A 17,666-nucleotide genomic window follows, 5' to 3' on the forward strand; every position below is an offset into this window, starting at 1 on the left:
TCACACTTTTAAGTAAAAAAAAAAGACTTAAGGTCAAGTAAGGATGGGACTCCTTTGTATCAAAATATGCCACAGACCAACAGTGGCCTTGAGAAGGCTCGAAAAAATCTATCAAAAATGCCTCAGATGTCAGTTTACAAGCGATTGAAGAGGTTTCATGGAGAAAAAGAAATAGGTGGTTACATTTTTATGCATATATATATATATATATTTATGATAGATCAAAGATGACATAAAAAAGTCTTCTTTAATGTGACGACAATATTTTGATGGAAAGCGAATGCATCAACCACATCTCTTCTGATGCAAAGAAAACAATTATCAATCATCAAGGAAATTAACCACCCAACTCATAACTCCAAAGACTGGAGAAGAAAAAATGGGCTTTAATCTAGTAATAACAGAGGCGACTCACAAAAGGGCTTAGTCATCCATGCATGGGCAATTCCTATGCTTGTGATGGCTTCAGATACAAAACAGAAAAAATGCAATAATTTACATGTACCCAAGACAAAGTAATAAATAGCCACATTTCATTGCCTAGTTTAAGATATATCCTTCTCTTTGTTCATGTGTAGCAGCAGCCTGGAAAGGGGTGGATTAAAGTTAAAAGGTCTTGAATTTTGTGGTTCCCTATTCTCATGTTTAAAATCAGCCATTTTGGTTCATAATGCTTCAAATTTGAACCATTTCCAATTTGAATATAATTTCCCTTCGTCGTTAAGAGGCAGGGCATCTGCTGGGAGGGGTTCTGACTTGCAAGTTGCTGAAACAGCCGGTAGTTTTTGCCTATACTTCCTAGCCATCTCTTCGGCTTCTGCAAATACTTTCTGCCAACCCAGATTCATAAGAAAACTCTAAGCCGCAGCATAAACACTAAAATGGTAAGAAACTGTCAACAAATATGCATAGTGTAATAAGAGTAGACAGACCTCTTTGTTTGATATAAATAGGCCAGGCTCACTTTCAAGGTCAGCAATACTGCAAGACATATTATTTGGAAGGAAAAGAACACGAGAGTTGTTACTTGTTAGCAACCATTTATTACCAATGTGAAAGCAAACCATATAAGCAAAATGATTTAGTTAGATTTAACTTCATTGCCTCAAGTTTGACTGAGCAAAAACTAAAATTTAGATGACCAGCCCAACAAAATACCACAACAAAAGAACAGCCTAGAGATGCAACAATTGATCTCTGAAATAAATGTGGGTTCATAAAACCGCCCTAGAGATGCAATAATTGATCTCCAATATAAATGTGGGTTCACTCATATGTTAGAGAAATGACATTGTATGAGAACAGACCTCCTCATTCAGTTATTACAAATATTTAAATTTCAGAACAGTTAATATTTGAATCAGGTTCATGGTTTCACACAAATGATTTTCTTTCAACAGTAGTTATTGTATCCATGCTAAATGATTTATGTTATTTCTCAGGAAATGTAGTTTATATAAATACAAATACACATGAACACAGATTAAAGAAGGAATCAGGAGTAAGACGGATACAAAAAGGGCATGAGAATGATTTCATTTACGTATTCCCTGCCCTCTTTAAAATGTAGCTACTACCCATGGCCAAAATTGATGCAAAAATTACTTGGAGGAAGCTAGAGCATATTCAGAGAGTCGAAATGACCATATGAGCCATTTTTGCCCTTAATAAGCAACCTTATAAGCCATTACTGCAAAAGGGTTATTGATTACTAAAATGGTGAAAGCAGATGGTTGAGGTGAGATCTTAATGGTTTGAACTGATTTAGTGACAATCCATCATCATCACAAGCCTTATTCCCACTAGATAGGGTTGGCTACGTGAATTCTAACTCTCTGATCATTGTTTACAATTTATGATGAAAAATTTGACAAATTGTATACTGGTGATTCAGTTACCATGGCAGTAAATTGATAAACAAATGGTTTTGATTATCAGCTGTTCATAAAACGTGACATGAAACTAAGAACCCAATTTATCCTTACCTCAGTGATATTTTGCCCGGAAACTTTGACTTCACAACCAGCACTTTAACCTTTTCATCAACTGTAAGCAGGTCATCAACACTAGTAATTTTGCCTCGAGTGATGTTTGACATATGCAACAAACCACTGAAAAACATTATGATAATCAAGTCAACTCTTCCACCATAATGAGCAACTACTATTTGATAATGGAGAAATTTTGCGCTTCACTCTTTCTAAAAGGCACTTCCAATGCCTGGTAGAAGGAAAGAAATGGAAAGAGGAAGTTACTTCAAAAATGAAAAGGGAGAAGCCCTTTACAACCCAGTTTTTATACACCAAAAGTTCTGTTGGTCATCAACATAGTGTCGTTTGTAGCAAAGTATTGCTCTTTCTTCCACAGACAAAGAGGAAGAAAATAAAAGGATGGCATTTTTTCCTAAGATGAATGGCCTCTCTCTAGCAATTCATATATATGTTTTAATCAGGGAGAAGAATTGTGTAGATGAAGTTATTATCGCAGTGTGTAAAAGTAAAATAATATAAAATTTTTCATTCATCTGATATGGCACTAAAATATTCATGCATTTTTTCTGCAAAAGTCCTAAAGGAAAAGGACAAGATATAACAAGATGACCTAGGTTGCACGGAAATGAAAATAGGAAACGAATACAATACGAAATGGATTGAGAAAACTACATTTTTCAAAAAAAGTAGAAAACGGAAATGTAGGGAAAACACTTAAATAAAAAAAAAATATAAGGGTTTTTTGTAAATATAATTTTTAATATAGAAAATTATAAACAAGTAATTATTCAATCAAACATAAATATAAATTCCATCATCTATTCAAGCAATAAAGTTCAAGCAAATATAAACACAAGTTGCTTATGTCTCTAACATGGTAGCCGGGATAGTAAAGACGGAATTGCTTTGGTTTCTACAAATTATTCTATCTCTAACTTGACATCAGAAATCATTTTTAGAACTGTAGTTCTGCTCCTCCATTCACCACCATCCACACTTCAAAGAGAAGTTACAATAGAAAATAGAAGGAACAAAAGCTTTAGATATCAGATTGAAGGCAGATTCTGTCCAGAAGTCACCTTGGATAGCTACAGATCTGATGGAGTCATCCCCATTTCTATTGAGTAAAATAAACATAAAAAGAAAATAACAAACTAGAAAGATAAAGCACTAATTACACATACACTCCTAAATATAAAAGAAAAGACAGAGATCATCATTCATTTATCCATGATAAATATATGTTAGTATTTCATCTCCTATTTTCATCTAAACATTACTTAGCTTTCCCATGAACTCCAAATCTATCTATCTCCATGCCCGAGTAACAAAGAGGTTCTGCTTCAGATCCAAAGCTTTAGTTCAGAGTCAAACTTCGAAAGTATCAAAATAAAGGAGGAAAAGAGAACAAGAATACAAAATTTACTGAGAAACACATAAAGGTAGTCATATTTGAAACAAATATACAAGGGTAAATTGACCATACACACCCTGTGGTTTGGACCTTTTGCCAGACACCCCATGGTTTATTTTTAGCCAAATTAGTCCTTGTATTTTGCTTACATTGTCAGAACACCCCCTCTGCTATTACTGATGTTAAATAAGCTGTAATTAAGATAAAATTAAACCTGATCTCTTTAATTAATAAAAGAACCAAACAAAAAAATAATAAAAAATAAATGGTTTGTCGGAACCCATCTGGTGGGTTCTGGTTCTGGTGCTGGCGCAGGGACCCAGCGATGGGTTCTGGGGCTGGAACCCTTCTGGTGCTGAACCAATTGCTTGGCCAGCACTGGAGCCCATCTCTGGGTTCACAGAGAGAGAGAAAGAGAGGTTCGTCAGTGGCAATACAATTGGCAGAGGCAGCAGGGGTTCCAGATCTGAGTTCTTTGGTTGGAGGTCAGTGGCAGTGCCACCGGCCAAGGTTTCCAATCTGATGGAGAAGCTGGAGGTTTTTCTTCTTCAGGTGTTGCAACAGACCATCCGGGTTGCAATGCCAGAAAACCCACCTGGATCTCAGTGCTGCAACCCACCAATGCTGGCCAGTCCAGATTCCGGCATCACTGCAACCAATCTGGTGGGTTGCAGCACCAGATGGTTCTGGCGGCCAAAGCTTTTCTAATTTTTTAAATTTTAAATTTTTATTTTTTATTAATTAAAGAGATTAAGTTAATTTTATATTAATTACAACTTAATTAACACCGCTAATAGAGGGACTGCTCTAACAATTTAAACAAGTATAAGGGCTAATTTAGATAAAAATAAGCCATAAGGTGTCTCTGAGAGAGAGGCCCAAACCACAGAGGGTGTACAGGCAATTTACCCAATATACAAAACTAATCATGAAATGAACCTCACCTTCTGTTAGTTTCACCTATCCTTATTTGTGCACCATATGGAAAAATTTTCCTTACAGTTCCATCCAACAGTTTCCCCTCTCGGAGGTGCAACATTTCCTACAACATCATAGTCAGAAGTCAGCAAACTCTATATTTATGCATGTACATATTAACATTTTTATACAAGGGGAATACATGCAATTTATACAAATATATAATTATTCAAGGGGAAAAGTATTGAAAATTCAACCAATGAGCATATCAAGTAGCCAAATAAGATAGTGACACAAGATAATAGGATCAGAACTGACCCAAGCAGTCTTTTCACTGAGGATTAAATCATTATTGGCTTGATCTATTTTAGTAATCTGAACATGTATTCTGCGTCCCACCTACATCACCAAGAAATAAGGAATAAAGACACAGTTTAATGACCAGGCAATAAATGAGAAAGAATTCCAGAACCTCATCAGAATATAGTGAAGGGAAAGCTAAAGAATCATAACTTTTATAACGTTCTTTCACTATTGTTCTACTGTTTTTACATTTCGTATGTTGTCCAGTATGGCACCACTTTTGCTAGTGCTTTTACTAAATTCCAATTTCACACCAGTCAGTCATTTTACATTTATTTAGTATAAGAACCATATGTTTACAAAATTGACTCTTTTTATTTATGTTCTTTATTCTCAAGATAGGTTTAAATAATTTGTACTTTTTGCACCAACAGCAGAAATTTTTTCTATATTGTTACACTCTGCATGTGCATATAAGACGTGCCTAAACTTGTTTAACCTGCAAATGTAGAAAAAAAATCCATTCGTTCAATGAGTAAATTATGGACTAGAATAGGAATACAAATTTCTGCCATTGTAATCTATGGAATATATTTTGCAAGAACCACCAAGTTGACTCTCAAACCAACTTGTATCCAGATTAAGGATTAATAAGTTCCCTATTTCTTTTCTCCCATGTTAACAATGGCAGTGATATGCCACAAAAATTGAACAGACTAGTGTGTATCACAGAAATGAACACAAGAATACCTTTACCAGTTCACTTAGAAAGGGGTCATAGGGTGGCACCGTGGTAGGCAAGTGCCAAAGGCTGGACATCCATTTTATACAGGACACAACAGATATCGGAATTCGAAGCTTATACAGGACTACAGGAGAACAACTTCGAATTTTATACAGGACTACAGGAGAACTTCTCAGAAAAATGATCTTAATCTCATCCATCTGAACCAGTATGAGTTTATAATAGAAAATTGCACTTGCAAAACTTTTCATCACATAGTAAACTGTGTGATACTTGTCTTCTATTTTAAAGCTTTCATATCCTAATATCAGATAACATGGATCAAGATTTTCCAGTCATTAGTAGTAGGGCTCACATCTATCGAGGAAACCCCAGTTCTTGGATACTACAGCTGAAGTGTTCAGTTGCTTCTATTTTCTGTTTCAGATTTGATAGTGATCCATTTTTTGTGTAGTGCACTGTGCCAGAAGTAGTAAAAATGCAATTTAAGTTGGAAAGGTAATAGAGATGTGCGTACACTCTTACACAAGGATCAAATTTTCATTTTAAGGTGTGCTATTTCAGTTAGCTCAAACAAAGATATTTAGGAAATAAGAAGAAAAATAGTAAATATTTGAAAACGGAAACTAATTAATGTTTATGCATGTTCACAATTAAATATCATTTAGATCTATAAATCTTGAAAGGGTTAAGTAAACAGTAGGAAAGTAAATCAAAACCCCCATTAAGTCAGTGTCCAATAAAATTAATTATGTGAACAAGAAGTATCTACAATTTTAAATATGTATAAACTCAACGTTACACAAGTTTAAAAGATGTGGTCTCTTACAATTATTTGAAAGATCCCAACCAAATAGAATTTACAAATATAAGAATAATTGTGACATGATATAAATTATCAACATTCTCAATGTGTTGGAGAAACTTGGTGAAATATTAGTTAATTTTCTTTTCTACAACAACATTTAAAGGCGAACAGAGGACAATGGATTCACTGGATAGTGAAACTGAGTTTAGATTGATATAAATAATCATCTATACAAAATATAAATAATCATTGTCCTGTTAAGTGACATGAAAAACACAGTTCAAATCTTAAGCATCATCAGCTTACGTTCTCTTTCAGATCTGTGAAGTTGTTAACTCTGCCCATCAACTCAGTTTTTGGAAGAAAAGCTCGCAACCCCTACAAAACCAAATTCTCCAGTGTATTGTATTAATAGGGGGGCCAAAATGAACAGGCAAGCGAGCGAGAGAGAGAGAGAGTTGTAACCTCAATTCTTGTAAGGAGGCCACCGGTGTTCCACTCTGTAATTTTAACCTCAATAGGTTCATTAAGCTGCTTAATCTGCCCAAATTTAACACTATATCAGTGAACTTAAATTCAGTAACTTAAGAAGTACTGTAATCAAATGTCACAAAGGGGAACAAAAGGTGGGAAAATGAACCAATGCAACCTCAAATTAAATAATCGCAAACAGCTAAGAAGCATCTCAGAAGTTTCTTTGAATAGAAAAGATCCCATGCTACAGTCTCCAGAGTGTAATGACACTAAGCCAAGCATAAAATGAAATCTCCATGACAAACTAAGGAATTTAAAATGTCAGCCATTGGATGTTCCTTGGACTCCTAGGAAACCTAACTTTATTGGTCCAAGAAACCCCAATTTTCCCATCTCCAAAATGGTAAACCTTTACTGCTCTCTGCCTTTAGTTTCATCCTGCAGTCCCCTATGCCTGGTACGGACGTTATCAAATTCGTTCACTGCAATATATGATGACCAACAACCAACAGAACCCTGCTTCTTAATGTGTTGATATTGCCTGCTTCCAGCCAAGGGGAAATTTATCCTACTAGTAAAATCTCTGTAAGTAGTTATCCTGATAAGTTAATTGTCTCTAATGCCCAAAGTATTAATCTAGTTTGGTATCCTCAAATTCTAGTCAGTGTATTAGCAATAATTTTCTAGTTTATTTATCATGACATATGCTATATAGAACTGTTTAATGCAAACATATTCCACTGTTTTTCAGTCATCCATGCAATTGTGGACCAGTTCGGGATGCAGGGATTGGCATTTGGCAAAGTCAAGCTTAGCAAACTCAAGCAGTCAGATAGCTATAGTGAGAGGCTAAGCAGCTGGATAGACAACAGGGCACCAGGTTTAATTGGGAAGAGAACCTTAGAAAAAACCGCAGAAAGGCTTGCCATTTACTATTTATCAATGGGATGAATCATAAGAAAGTATTTTTGCCTTCTAATTCGTACAAGATGTGATGCATGGGAACAGTAAAGATGGTTTGGTTATAATGAGAAGAAGACTAATATATGTTCATGTGAGAGAGTGGATCTAATGGAAAAAGTATGTAGCATACGAGGTAGAAAGACCAAGAAAATTTGGCATGAAACTCTCTCGTTTTAAAGAAGTTGGGATGAATGGAAAACTAGAATCTATGTGATTGACCCCATTTAGCAAGGTTAAGGCTTAGAATGTTGTTCTTATGGTTGCTATCTGAATAAGATTAGAGAGTGCATTGAAGATAAAATATGCAACACATGCTTACAATAAGAAGAATATGTGAGATAAAAGCCAATAAACACAACATGAGGAAAAGTAGACCGAACAAGAGAAGTTCTCTTCTCTTTTTTTTTTTTGGGAGGGGGGGCTAACTCTCAAACAAAAGAAGTTTGTAGTAAAAGAAGTTGGTGAGATAACACTTATATATGATATGAAACATAATGGCCTTTTAGAAGATATCGTCACTGCTAAAAAAGATTGTCGTGCTAAAATCCAGATAGCCGACTTCAATTAAAGCTCGGCTGTTATTGTTATAATCAGTGTCTGATCTGAACCTCACGACAACAAAAAGAAAAGGTTAATAGAAAGATAACATATGGTATGGTTTGCTCTATACTACTAATTGCTTTGCATAATTATTCTAAAGCGTTCGGTGTTGAATCTCTAATGCAATCAAAACGTCAGGACAGTTGAAAGAAAAATATCCAACCAATTCATATATGAAAATAGTAAACAACAACAACAATAACAATATATCAAGCCTTAAGACATTACAAGAGAATATGATAAAATACAAGAAGTGAGAAAAGAACCTGCCTCACTCGATGCCAAGCAATTCGCCTGAAGAACCGCCTAGTCGACAGCAATGGCCGGCCACTTAGCGTTCTTCCAAGAACCTCGGCAAACAACACAGTCCCAAGCTCCACGACCGGCCTCCCGGGCACAGTCTCTGCAGTCAAAGCATCCTCATTCCTCACAATTCCCGTCTTCCCGTGGACCATAAAGTCCTCCGCCTCCTTGTCTGTATCACACAACAAATAATCCATCTCCTCGCCATACAAAGGAAGCACCTCCTTTGTCAACATTGTGCCCAACAAATCCGCCCCAACATTCACATCAAGCTTGTTCTCATTCCCTGAAACCACCACTCCCACCACAAAATCTCCGGGTTCTGGTTCGTAGTACTCGACAGAGACCTTTTTAGCCTCTTCCACTCCCCCATTTTCCTCATTACTCTCTTCTGAATCACTAAATTCTTCTAATGAATCCCTAGGCGTAAAGAACTTCAAAAAGGGCTTCAAAGCCTCTTCCTCATCAGGCTTTTGGGGTTTTACCTCAACTTCTGTGACAGAACCGTTGGCAATTGATTTGGGAGTTGGCTTGCCCAGCAACCCCAACTCTTCGACTGTCTCTTCCTCTTGAGAGCAAAAGGCGATGTGGGTTCTTCTCCAAATTGGGAGATTCCAAGATAAAGCTAGGGTTTTGGGAGACAAGACAATGGAAAGAGAGGTTTTCGGAGCGGGCCATTTAGGAGAACCGAAAAGGGGTCCCTTTTGGGGGGTGAAGTTACAGAGTGGACGACACAGAGAGTGGCAGGGAGGAAGGAGGAGGGGCATGGCTTCTTATCCTGCGCACCTCATCGGATGCTCTTCCGGCCGGTTATCTTTCGACTGCTTTATCTGCTTCTAACGTGCGCCTGCTGAACAGAAAAAGGATTGAAACCCACCTGGCTCGGGCTTTTGAGGTTTCTGTTCTATCATAATGCAAACCAACCAAACTTTATATCCACAACAAAAATTCCAGCCTGATAATTTTCTTGATAAAATTTCACACAAAACATTCATTAGATTTAATAAAAAAAACTACATATTATCTTTATATTTTTTAAAAACAACACTAATAATCCCATACCAATTTGTCCCTCTCAGAACTGCTGTTGATATTTTGTAAATGCCCAAAATATCATCATATTTATATCTTTAATTCTTTATTATTGATAGATAATGAATAAGATTAGTGAGAAGTCTCTACAACTCCATTACAGTTATAGAGAAGTAATATTATCGATAATAAAGACTCCAACGTCATAGATGAGGAAACGAGATCGTCGATTAGAAGAAATAAGAAAAAACATTACAATAATAATATTTTATCATATAGACGAACCTCTCTCTTTCACAGTTTCAAAGATAAATTTAGATTTTGATTCACTTCTCAAGAGAAAATTAGATTAACTTGGAGATGAGCAATAAATTCAGATACGAGTCCATTCATTTTCGTATCAAATCCATGTCTATGAGATTTAAGTTTAAATTCAATTAATTTATTTTTGAGTTGGGTTTATTGATCTTAAGAACCCATATCTAGTTTCTTCCAAAATTTTAAATTTCAAATTTTCACCCATTCGATCTCTTGTCGACTATCGTGGCCAAACCCAAACACTGGATTTGTTTGGAAAGAAAAAGAAAGGTTAGGAGGGGGGTAATAAAAACTAAAATTAAATGATCTTCTTACTTTTTTTTTAAAAGCAACGGAAGTTAGGCCGCGTTTGATAGCCTATTTTTTCCTAAGAAAATACATCTTTTCCATCCAATTTTTTATTTGTATAGTGTTTGATAGTAAACTTTTTTCAAGGAACTCATTTTCTCATTTCTTGTCACGTGATAGTTTTTTCCTTCAAATCAAGGAAAACAAATTACATGGGGAAGAACTCCGATTTTCTAGGCAAATGGAGCAGCAACTCATTGTGCTCCCATCTTCATCCCCTTCAACTACACTATTGAAGCTGCAGCAAGAGAGGGACAGAGAGCAAACGAGAGGGAGGGCGAGCGAGCGAGTAGGTCAGTGGCGATGAGCGGCGACGGATGGATGAGCGGGGAGACAGCAAGAGAGAGGGCGTATATATATATATATATGTGTGTGTGTGTATATGTATTTGTGTGCGAACGAGAGGAAGGGCGGGTGGGCGAGCGAGTCAGCGGCGGTAGGTGGGTGAGCGGGAGGCTGCAGCAAGTCTGTGTATATATATATATATATGTGTATATATATGTCTCTGTTTGCAAAAATGTGTATATTTGTATCTGTGATTGTGTATATATATATATGTGTATATATATTATTTTGTATATATAAATTTGGAAAACAGAAAATTTTTAATTTTGTGATTTGATTTATCTGTGAAAATGATTTAGTTAATTTAAAATAGGTTATTATTTTAATTTTTCGATGTTTTTCAATACAATTTCACCATTGAATTTCATGAAAAATTGGTCATTTTCCCTAAAAAATAATACTTTTCAAACACGAAATATCAAAAAAATGATCAAATTCTATGGAAAAATATTACCAATTAAACACCAAAAGACGAAAAATAACATTATTTTCTAGGTAGAAAATTATAACAATCAAACAGCTTAAACTTGCAATTTCTAGAAATTCATTTTTCCTGAAATTCAATTTCCTAGAATTCATTTTCTTTTCACCCAAATTTCACCATTGCAATCAAATGCACCCTTAGTGTTATTTTTGAAACTCAGGAATTGTTGATGCTTTTTATCAAATGTTGAAGGTGGTGCCTGAAATTTACACTTTTGTTTCTTACTAAAGATGAATGAAAAATAAAAGTATAAAAATTTTTGAAACAAAAAATGTTAATCTGGAAGAATATAAACTCATTTAGTTGGGAAAACAGTCCCAATATTTTTGAAAATTACTTTACAGAAAATAAAAATTAAAAAATTTATCCAAATATAAAAATAAATTAAATTTGAAAAATAAGATTGTGTTCTCTTTATTATTTTCAAATCATTTTTAATTTTCTAAACTTCCCCTTGTAATTTAGAGATTTGGAAAACATAGGGTTTGTTGAGTGCTAGAAAATACTTTTTAAGTTCTAATTTTATAACTAAATATGTCTTAATATTTTATGTTTTAAAAACCAATAGCATTCATTTATAGAAAATTTAAAAAACATAGTGTTGGCATTTTCCAATTTATAGAATAAATTTGAAAAATTAAAAATTATAATTTTTGTTTTCTAATAGGAGATTCAATCATCCAATAAAAAATTAAAATTAAAATTAAAATTTTGAAGATGTTTTCTACAATTGAGCATGTCTGTTTTTTCATTTTTTTTTTAAATTATCTCGAATGTCCTTTTTTTTTTATCAAGAATTAGACAAAAGAAAAATATTTTTATCCTTTTTTTTAACACGTCTTCCAAAAATTTTTGAAAATTAATTTTATACACTCTTTAACATTTATATGCATTTTTTTTTTATGGAAAATAAAGATTAGGAGAAGTGTCAAATTGATCACTACATTTTAAAAATAGGTCAAATAAGCTATTTTATTTTTATAGTCAAGCGGCTATCTTGCTGCCATTGGTAACATTTTATTTCATTAACTATCCTAACTATATTCCCAATCACACCCTCATCCAAAAATTACATCTAAAATCACATTTCAAATATTAATGATCGTGATATAGTGTTATTGCATTGTAAGGCGAATTGCGACTTTGTGATGTTCTTCAAATCTTGATATGGGTTTTACTTTAATCACTTTGTGTAACGGCCCGTTAATGGTAATTTAAATTAATTTTGGAATAATTTGATTTAAAAGAAATGTTAAAAATAATTTATGATGATTAAATAAAATTAAATTATGTGATTTTAAGGAAATAAGAAATTAAGATAATTAATTTTGTTATTTAGGAATTTCTGGAATTAAAGAAAAATTGAAATAAATTAAATTATGTGATTTTTGGAAGTTCTGGGCATTTCTGTAAATATTATAAGGGGTGTGTGTAATTTATGAAAATTTGGGGGTGGCTGGCGCGATTTCGGAAAAGGGATCGAAAGTCCCTTTAAATTTAATGCAGGACGTTATAGGTTAAGAGGCGTGTACGGGCGCGGGTGGTCACGGGTGTGCGAGACGGTTGCGGGTTCGAATCGCGGGGGTGCTACGGGCGCGAGGGCTGATTTTTAATCAGCCAAGCGTCCCAAAACGACGCCGTTTTGGGTTGAAGGCAGTGGCCCCAGCGCTGCCACGTGGCCGCGTTCTGGCCACTCCTTTTGGCCGCGATTAAAGCCCGATTTCGAGCTTTTTTTTGTATCAAAACAGTGAGCAAATTTTGGTAGAAAATTTCAGTGAGCTTACGGCGTGAAATTGAGGAATTTGGGCTTCAAAATTCTGATAAAATCCCGTTTAATCCCTGATTTAATATTCCAGGTATGTTCCTAAGCTAGTAATTAATATTCTCTGCGGTCAAAATTTTATTTGGAGCCAAATTTTATTAATTTTGTCAATAATTGGAATATTGCAGTTTGTATAACTTTGACCCCGTTTGATCAAATTGAACCTAAGGCTATCTTCAGAAAGACAAGTTCTTTATACCCTCATTGTCGATTCTTTCTATGTCAATTTATTTGACCTCCATTCATTGATTTCAGCTGTTAATAAATTATGAAATTTAAACGGTGCGTTTAATAATTTAATTTATTAACCTAGTCTCGAGGGTTTTATTCGTTGGTTGCCTACGGGGGTTTGTGCCACCCCCAAGCCTATGGGAATGATGCCATACTCACCCGGGGCTAGGTTTTTAGCTGTCGGGTATTATTATTGAATTTTTGGTTATTTGTTGGCTAGAGCGGTTGTGCAGTAGGGGTAAGGATTAGCTGTTCGGTGACGGTGCGATTGTCGTACGGTCTATCTTAGACCGTTAGATGGTCTCTCCTAGTCACAGACCGCTGACCAGTGTCAAGACATGCTGACTAGCTCTGCCGTTATGTGATTATAGCATACCTGATTATGTTTTATTCTTGTTGCATGGTTTGGTATGCACATGGGTACGAGCTGCATGTTGGGATTATCATGATTTGGTTATGCTTGATCACGGACATCCTAGTTTGGTCAGGTTGCATCCAGCACGGGCATATGCATTGCGTGTGGTTTACTATATGGGCGGAGCATGGCCTGATGCCTGGATGTATGGGCGCCTTGTATCATGTTGATGCTTATTATGCCATTGCATTTTATATGCATTGCATGGTTACTGGTAGTATTTAGTTCTCGATGGCTCGGCTGTCAGAGTACCGGTAAGGTTACGGGTGACGGGAGTACCGACCCGGAACAGTGCGCACAGGTTTGTTGAGGATCCTTGTTGCCTTTCAGGGCAGCGGCAAGTTGGTAGAGGACTTGGGTGCCAGGTGTTTTATGTGGGCCCCAAAGACCATTATGTGTTTTATTATAGTGCACTGTTGCGTTGTTGCGTCACATGGCTTGTGTGTACATGTGGGTTTATATTTGGGGTGATCTCATTTTCTGTTTCGTTTACAGCTTTCCTTTTCATATAAACTTGCTGAGTCTTGCGACTCACATTGCTTTCCATTATTCCAGGTAAAGGTAAAGCGAAAGTTGAGGGCAAGAACCGCGTCACCTAGCAGCCAGCTGTGTTGGTAGGGTTTATAGTTAGCTGCCCCCATATTCTCTGATGTTTTGTTAGGAGTTCTGACTCTAATTTTTTATTGTGCCCTGTTGTTCCTTGTATTTCCTACTCATTGGCACAGGTGTCTGTATATTTTTATATACTCCTTGACTACTGATCCAGCAGGGTACTTGTGGGCGTGCATGTATATTGTTTTGTTTCCGCTGTTGTATTTTCGTATGTATGCATGCCATGGTATTTTTGTCGTGTGTTTATTTCTCTTTCCTCTATGTAAGCGCTTCCGTTCGGATAGACCAGGTGGTTTGGAATATCTGGACGGGGGTGCTTACACTTTGTCTATACTCTATTTGAAAATTTTAAATAGTTCCTCTTATCTCCCTCCTTAAGGTAATTTTTGTTAAAATGAGTAAAATAAGATTATATCAAAATAAGATTGGAATACTTTCCGAATCAAGATATACAATAGTCAAGATTAGGCGAAACATTTTAAGATTTTTATCAAACTGTTTGTTAAACTTTTTGGAATGCACTAGATGTGTCATTTTTTTTTATCTGTAAAGACTAAGATAAATTTATTTAGAGGAGAAGATAAATTTATCTGAAAAAACCTAAATAAAAAGTCACGTGACTTTTTTTTCTAAGTATCACCAGATAAATTTAACAAACACAATGTAAATTACTTTTGTTTGAAATATTTTCTATATCCCATTTCTAACTATTTATATCTTGATTAACAAATACTACCTAAGAGTAAAATATACCCAACACCTCTAAGATTTGATAAAAAAAAAAAAAGATGAATACTGTTGACATTTAAAAAATGATAAAGATTTCCCTAACACAATTTGTCCCCATTAAAATTTTTAACATACAAAAATACTAATATTTTTTTATCTTTTCCCAATTTGTCTATCTCTTCTCCTTTCATTTTCTCCTTTTGGCAAACAACTCCACTTTGGATTGTCATTGGATATTTTTTCTTCTTTCATTTTCTTCTTTTGGCAAACAACTCCATTTTAGATAGTCATTGGATATTTTGCTAGCTAACCATACTTCCCCTTTCCCAAATTTTTAGTTTGTGAATCACCAACATATGTTTGGTTATCGCCAAACCATGGGGTTTTGAAGAAATGTAATGAATTAAAAACCTTATCAAGATAGGGTAGAAAATGATGATAACCTGATGACAACTAGAGATTGATGAATGACCTTAATTTTGTAGCTAAAGGCAATCTAGGGCCTTGACAAACTAAGAAGATGATGAAGTTGGAGAAGAATATCATGAGCATAAACAAGAAAATAAAAGTCACACACACACTCTCAAGCACACATGTGTGCACGCACGCGCACACACATTGGCTAAATATTGAGTTGGACCTCAGCGTTGTTAGGGTACAATTCAACAAACTCTAACATTATTTGTTGAGCCAACTTGCTTATATTAATTAAGTTTTGATAATTAATAAAATATTTTTATGATATAAATGTTTTATCTTATTTATACAAAAAGTAAATTTATTTTGAATTAAAAGAGAATTGCTTTTAGACATATTTTTTTATTTTAATCATTTATGTCTCAAAAGTTTATATTTGAATTTTTAAATTTTGAATTAAAGGAGAATTATTTTTAGACATGTTTTCTTTTACTCATACAAAAAATAAATTTATTTTGAATTAAGGAAGATTGCTTTTAGATATGTTTTCTTATTTTAATCATTTATGTCTCAAAACCTTATATTTGAATTTTCAAATCTTGATTTCTCATGTAAAAAATAAATTTATTTTAAATTAAAGGTGAGACATGTTTACTTATTGTTTGAGAAACTCTAAACATTTTTTGAATTCCAAATTTTATATTAACTATTTTTTTAGTGGCCAAAATGCTTATAAATACCCTCCCAAACTTATTTGTTGAGTATTCAAGTACTTCCATTGCATATTCAAAGCACCCGAAAGCTCTCAAACGTTCTCAAACAAAGCATTCAAGCAACCCAAGGCTCTCGAAATATTATTGCATATCCACCGAAGAGCTATAAGGCAAGAGGAGAAAAGTTCTTCAAATTTTCTACGACAAATCCAAACTTCTCCATTTGAGGTTATAAATTTATTTATTTATTTAAATATTATTGCTTTGTATAATTTGTTTTTAATTGCTTATTTATGTCCAAGTGTGAACAAATTATTTGTAACATTTAAATTACTATTGTGAATTATATAGGTTTCCTAGAACCATTAAAATCTAGGTGAATCTAGTTTTCAAGGTAAGTTGGGAAGAAAATCTTGGTGTAGTGGTTGCCTAAAGCCCATTGTAATCTAGCTGTATATCTAGTTTTCAAGGTGAGCTAGTGTGGAAACCTTGGTGATTTTGATTTAATGGAATCCCAAGGGTGGTTAGACCTTGGGAGAGTGGATTATGTGTGTGTGAAAATACCGAACCACTATAAATTATGTTATGCATCATTTATTTATTCTTGTTATATTTTGTGGCTTGCATTAATTATTAATCTCAAATATAATTTATTATATTTATCAAATATATATTCTTAAATAATTATTAATTAAAAATATTCATTAAAAGTGAAAAAAAATTTAAAAACTTAATTCACCATCCCTTTTAAGTGGCCATACCTCAAGAGATCAACGTCACTGATGGGGTTCCTTTGGGCTTCTCAATTTTTCTCGTTCCTTTGGGCTTTTCAATTTTTCTTTTTTCTATACTCTCCCTATTATTAAAGAACAACCATGATTGGGCGATTGTTCTCTCATGACATAAAGAGCTGATCCAACCATGTTTTGTGATGAAAAATAAAAAAGAAAAGAAAAAAAGAGATATAATGAGATAGTTTACATAATTTGGGGGTAAAAATATATTCTTACCTAATTTTTTTGAGTAAGAAAGGAATTCCTTATCATTTCTCAAATATTAAAAATGTCTTTTTTTTTACCAAACTTCAAGTGTGCTGAGTGCAATTTGTCCTTAATTTTAACAATCATTATTAGTTGTTAAAACAAAAAGACATATTTTGGTTATTATTAACAACCTAGATACTTAGTGACATTTATCAATGTTCTTCTTAAATTTTTGCCAATTCGCTGTAACATGCGCCTTGTGAACTCTTAAGATTAGATGTTGTGTCATAGGTACACTTAGTTATGGTATATTTGAAAGTTTGAAAAGTTATTATCAATTCAAGAATGTAATAAATAAAGCAAGAAATTTCAATAATAATAGTTGGATATTGATATTTTATATTTTCATTGTGATTCAATATATGTTTTGTAACATTTCGCATTGAGCGATAGGAATGATCGGAACAACTTACCCTGATGGGTTTACTCGAATTTTTCAGGGGGGTCACCCATTCTTGGATTATTCCAGGTCAAGCACGCTTAACTTGGGAGTTCTTTACTAATATTCAGTTCAAAAGGTATCGAATTGGTGGTATTTCATTTCTTACTTATCATCGATATATATTATTCTCTTCTGGACTCCCGGGGTATCACATGATTAGTTAGTTGATGATGTTAGTAAATACACTATTAATGCT

The 17,666-nt window shown here is 34.3% G+C and overlaps 1 protein-coding gene across 1 annotated transcript; it reads right to left on the reverse strand.

The window, feature by feature from the left end:
* Positions 1-366: 366 nt before the first annotated feature.
* On the reverse strand, positions 367-9,426 carry LOC127800045 (protein PIGMENT DEFECTIVE 338, chloroplastic). The gene is made up of 8 exons (XM_052334440.1): positions 8,483-9,426; positions 6,645-6,719; positions 6,486-6,557; positions 4,642-4,722; positions 4,350-4,447; positions 1,986-2,111; positions 933-981; positions 367-830 (listed from the first exon to the last, which is right to left on the reverse strand). Exons 1-8 carry the CDS (start codon positions 9,284-9,286, stop codon positions 666-668), a joined length of 1,470 nt encoding a protein of 489 aa, XP_052190400.1. The 5' UTR covers positions 9,287-9,426; the 3' UTR covers positions 367-665.
* Between the last annotated feature and the right edge of the window lie 8,240 nt (positions 9,427-17,666).

The sequence above is a fragment of the Diospyros lotus genome, chromosome 4 (assembly GCF_014633365.1).
Source record: "Diospyros lotus cultivar Yz01 chromosome 4, ASM1463336v1, whole genome shotgun sequence".
In the NCBI taxonomy this organism is placed as follows: domain Eukaryota; kingdom Viridiplantae; phylum Streptophyta; class Magnoliopsida; order Ericales; family Ebenaceae; genus Diospyros; species Diospyros lotus.